Source organism: Aptenodytes forsteri, unplaced genomic scaffold (assembly GCF_000699145.1).
Source record: "Aptenodytes forsteri isolate BGI_AS27 unplaced genomic scaffold, ASM69914v1 Scaffold57, whole genome shotgun sequence".
NCBI classification, from domain to species: domain Eukaryota; kingdom Metazoa; phylum Chordata; class Aves; order Sphenisciformes; family Spheniscidae; genus Aptenodytes; species Aptenodytes forsteri.
Genome location: NW_008796220.1, coordinates 4,000,865 through 4,005,810, shown reverse-complemented (window position 1 = coordinate 4,005,810; position 4,946 = coordinate 4,000,865). Strand labels below are relative to the sequence as shown.

Here is a 4,946-nt window from a genome sequence, read left to right as displayed (position 1 = left end):
GCTCCAGAGCTGGACGCAGGACTGCAGGTGGGGTCTCAGCAGAGCAGAGGAGAGGGGCAGAATCCCCTCCCTCGACCTGCTGGCCACGCTGCTTTGGATGCAGCCCAGGATACGATTGGCTATAGATAGATGGTATTAGTCCTTGGTCTGACAACATCTTGGATACTTGCCTTGCATTATATATAATATAATGTATATGATACATATATATTATATATATATAATTCTAGATAGAAAGTATGAACAAGCGTGCATTAAAAATATGAACATGTATAAAAAATATCTACTTGGATCATAGAGCAGGAGGCTGTTAGCAGAGTTCCCTGACTGCACTAATTTTGGCAGAGGCCACAGGGAGAGATATTATCTTTTATTAGATAAACTGATAGTGCTGAAACAAACAAGCAGACTTTTGGACATCCAGGGCATTGCTCAGGTTTTGCTGGGTAATTTTATTGCATGTTATTATATAATTTCAGTTATTGTAAACTTTGAGCTCGGGGCTAGGAAACACAGGAGAGATCCATAAGATTTTAACACTGATTTGCTATTAGTTTTTACACCTAAATTGTTCAATATTTAAAATAGTCCCTAAAATTAAATGGAAACAAGAAGGAAGAATGCTCTGAACTTTTTTACTTATAAAATATCTGCATTTCCTTTCAGCCTGTACTGAGCTGGGACTGTTGAGAAGAGATTAGGCATGAAGGGAGCAGTAGATCAACATGCATATTCTTGAGAACAGGATTTCCCGACTTCTTTATCTAGAGATCTCAGCCAGATACACTGGTACTAGTTAAACTGGCTGCTCATCAGCATCTGGCTGGTCGCTGGGGCTGTTACATTGAAAACAACGTGTGCTGGGGCAGGGTTGCATCGCCCTGTCTGGCCAGCAGTAACAAGGGCATCAATGCAGCATAACTCAACAGCAAATGAAACAAAAGCAGCCCGGAGAGCTGGACAAAAACAGAGCATATCTAATGCAAGTAACACAGTGCTACCATAATAAAAAGTCTTATTACCCAGGCTGTCAGCTAGGATATAGGGAATGGGAAATTTCCATCTGTAGGAGCTGTTTCTCAGAGCATTCCTCTCCAGCTGTTAATGAGATCAACATGCTTGTGTTAACATTTTAAGCCCAATCTACACTCTTGCTGATGATGGTTTAGATCAGCAGCACATACCGGTAGGTTAATATCACCTTCGAAAAGCTTCCTTCCCATTTCTGAAATGAGATAAACAACCACTTAGGCCAGAGTAACATATCAAGAACTACAATATGTGTTTTTTTCAAAGACCACACAATCTATCAGGATGCCTCATCAACAAACCCATCTCGCTTTAAACAGCAGCTGCCCAGAAACAAACAAATAACCATTGCCACACTATAACATGCCAGTCCTCGTCTGCAGCAAAGGAGGATTTGGGGTTGAATTAGGTTTTCCATTACAATTTCATAACAGCTGCCCAGAGGAGATTTTATTATTTTTCCCAGGCTTGTATCCTGAAACAACTGTGGACTTCTGAACATGGCAGTTGATATATAGCTGGAATGGATTTGTCCAGAAGTTAGGCATCTAATAGCCTATCTAGTTAGCTAACCTAGGCTAATCACCTGGGATTCCCCATATGATCAAAGGAGAAAGACGAGGGTTCTGGAGAGGGAAGAGGTTCAGTCCACATTTTCAAACACCTGAGCCTGAAACAAGCTCAGATTGAAGCAATTAAATCTATGTGCTATGTGTCTCAGATCCCATCACAGCTGCGTGTCCATCCAGTTGCCTAAACATAGGTGTCTGGTGCCATTTGAGATGCGTAAGGGTATCCAAAATATCCACATGGGCTGGTAGATACAAAGTTTGGGAGATTCCTTCCCCTTCTAGAGTGGTGCTGGAGGAGATGTATTTGAACTGGCAACAGACACCTGTGTTTTAAGCAGCTGATCCACATCTTCCATGCTTTAAAAACACAGCGTTTGAGACTCTTATTTTTACCCTTATTTTTTTAAGGTGCCAAATTCCCCATGCAGAGCTGAGTCCAAACCCCAGCCACTGTATGGTCCTGCTAGTGTAACATCTTCATTTAGTGCCATCATACAGGCACAATCCCAGCACAGACGGTTCATCTTCAGACCTTTTGTTATAGAAATAACTTATATTGTCCTCACATACATATGGAGAGAAGAAAAAAAAAAACACAAAAACTAGTACCATGTTTTCTGTTCTGTCAGCAAAACCAGAGGAAACCTACACCAGAGCAGATAACAGGCAATGCCAGGAAACAAAAACTCTCTCAAGGCAACGCTCTGAAACCCTGGAGCAGGTATGAAGCTACTTAAGCTTTATATCTTGGTCATCGGTCATGTGAAACCAACCAACTCACTTAAGATAAATGCACATCAATGAAGTACAAGTTGAATTAGACCCACTGCCAAGGCTTCTCCAGGAGTTGTGTTGCAGAAGAGTGCAGTGGGGAGGGATGGAGGTTCAGTCCAGGGCTTGCTGAGCCTTCCCCAGGAGCAGTTGAGTGTGGTTCCAAATTTAAGATTAAGATCCTGGGCTTCCTATAAAACTATCCTTGTGGAAATTTCCTGGCCTTTCCATCTTCCCTTTCCAACACCAAGCTTTTACGGACCTTTCTGTCCTTTCTGTCCTCTGCCCTGTGAGTACATATATATGTGGTTTTTATATATATATATATTATTTTATATATATATATATAACTTGTGGTGTTTTTTATATATATATATATTATTTTTATATATATATTATAACCCCTCTGCTCCTGCCCTTCCATCTTCTCTGACTGCTACCAGACTCCAACGGAGGGCTTTTATATATTTTAAAACCCCTCTGCTCCTGCCCTTCCATCTTCTCTGACTGCTACCAGACTCCAAAGCGGAGGTCTTCTCCCTTCTCTCCAGAAGTAGCTGGGGTTCATCCCACACATTTTTAACTGCCTTGCAATACTCACCATATCCATGATACATTTGGGATTTTTCTCACAAAGGAGGGAGCTTTCAGTCCACTCTGGTGCCATCACATCTGCCAGACTTGTGGTCCCCAAAGGCTAGCTCAGATCTCTGTAATAATTCAACACTCTGCTTACTTACTGTCCTGACTTACCTGAGTTTATTTCTGGAATGTCCTTTCTAAGCTGCCCTCCATCAACATCATCAACTATCAAAAGAAATAATACACCTAAGTTAGTGACTAAATTACATGAGTTGATATAATGCCCCATTTGGTGACTGATAGCCTTCCACTAACATAAAAACGTTGCATCCTTACCTCTGTCTTCAACAGAGTTTTGGATCTGAAACGTAGAAAGTACAGTTTCAAAATCACAGACAAATGAAATTAAATCTCACCCTGATCCCAAGCCAGCAAATGGAGGAGCAGGTGGGAATACCGTAAAGGCATAGGAGCAGGTAACCAGTGCTGTGAAACAACATATCCTCCAGGAATCCATTTCAGAAGATCATCTGGTGCTACCTGTCAGTGTAGATATAGCGTCCTGCAGGTGAACAGCCTTCAGAAGTACTGATAAGCAGAAGCCAAGTTGAACTTTAAAAGGAAGAGCAGATTTTAATCTTATTAGATATAGCCATAAGCCAACCCGATAAGCAATCTGGCTCCCCATTTTATAACTATTCTTAGCATATTGACCCTTGTAGCAATCAGGAGCTATTGAACTATTTAATATTTCTGTGACTTCTTCAGACGTAATCTCACTCCTCTTTTCTGCTTTCCTGGCCCCATCCTGATATGAGACCAACAAAGCTGCTGAGCATGGAAATAACACCCTCTTCAAAAGAAGAGGCTTATGGTCTGCAACCTGAATAAATCACTTTAAGAGAAGGTTTGCTGGGTGGTTTTTCTGTATTCCTGGAAACATCTTGGTAGATGCAAACAAATTTTTGTTTTCACCTGATTCTATGGGTAAAGCATCATCTTCAATTTAAAAATAGCGTTATTTTTGTAATCAACAGAATGCCAGCCATCAATTTCCAGCAAAATGTGTTGGTTTGGGTTTCCTCAGGAGATCCTGAAGACTTTGTCTCTCAGAGTAGGAGTCCAGCAAGGGGTCCTGGCTTGGTCCCGCTCACGTGCCTATGAAGCCATGTGCTCCCAGTGTTTTGCATGGGAATGCCACCCAGGGCTTTCCCTGTGGACACAAGTCATGTGGGCCAGGGTGAAGCAGGGCAGGAGAAAGGCCCCTTGGTGAGAAGGGAAGAGCAGGGCTGAGCTTTGCCTCCGACAGTTCAGAGGTTTTCTCCTCCTGGCAAACACATGCAGTGGTTTTGCACGCTCCTGCAGCTCTCTTGCTCCCACACACTTCCTGCACCTCCTCCTCCTCCTCCCATCTTCACACCATTGCTGCTGCCTTTGCCTCCCCTTTGCTCACTTGCCCAGCATCATGCTGCACCCCCGTCCTTCAGGGGAAGGACGGTCCCGATCCGGCTGTGGAGGGGGGCAACAGGAGATACTCATCAGGAAGCTCCCTGGCCATGCTTTGCAGCCTGCCGGCAGTCTTTCCTCCTAGCCTGTGAGACCCCAGGTGTCAGGTGCTGCAAGAAGTAGGACGGTTGTTATGGGATAGAAAGGGGACAGTTGCACCAGACTGCGGTGGGAGGCGGGGCAGGACTGGCCACCCTGAGAGCCTGGGGTCTCTACAGGTTGCATGCTCAGTACTGCTACCTGCATGGGGCATCCGCCTGACCAATCCCATCAGTCCAGTGGTCCAGAGGTACCAGCGAGTGCAAAGAAGGAGTTAATCCACATGCCTCATCAGCATCTTTCCCCCAGTGGCATGATCGCTGTCGTGGTTTAATCTCAGTCGGCATCTAAGCACCACGCAGCCGCTCGCTCACTGCCCCCCACCCGGTGGGATGGGGGAGAGAATTGGAAGAGCACAAGTGAGAAAAACTCGTGGGTTGAGATAAA

The 4,946-nt window shown here is 44.2% G+C and overlaps 1 protein-coding gene across 1 annotated transcript in view; it reads right to left on the bottom strand.

Annotated features, from left to right (window-relative positions):
- LOC103906919 (meprin A subunit alpha-like) overlaps positions 1-3,471 on the bottom strand; it is a 13,866-nt gene extending 10,395 nt beyond the window's left edge. Inside the window, exons 1-5 of the mRNA XM_019474567.1 lie at positions 3,412-3,471; positions 3,291-3,315; positions 3,126-3,179; positions 1,185-1,225; positions 1,023-1,098 (exon numbers count right to left, since the gene is read on the bottom strand). Coding sequence (XP_019330112.1) covers positions 1,023-1,098; positions 1,185-1,225; positions 3,126-3,179; positions 3,291-3,315; positions 3,412-3,471 — 256 coding nt within the window. The remainder of the gene's footprint in view (positions 1-1,022; positions 1,099-1,184; positions 1,226-3,125; positions 3,180-3,290; positions 3,316-3,411) is intronic.
- Between the last annotated feature and the right edge of the window lie 1,475 nt (positions 3,472-4,946).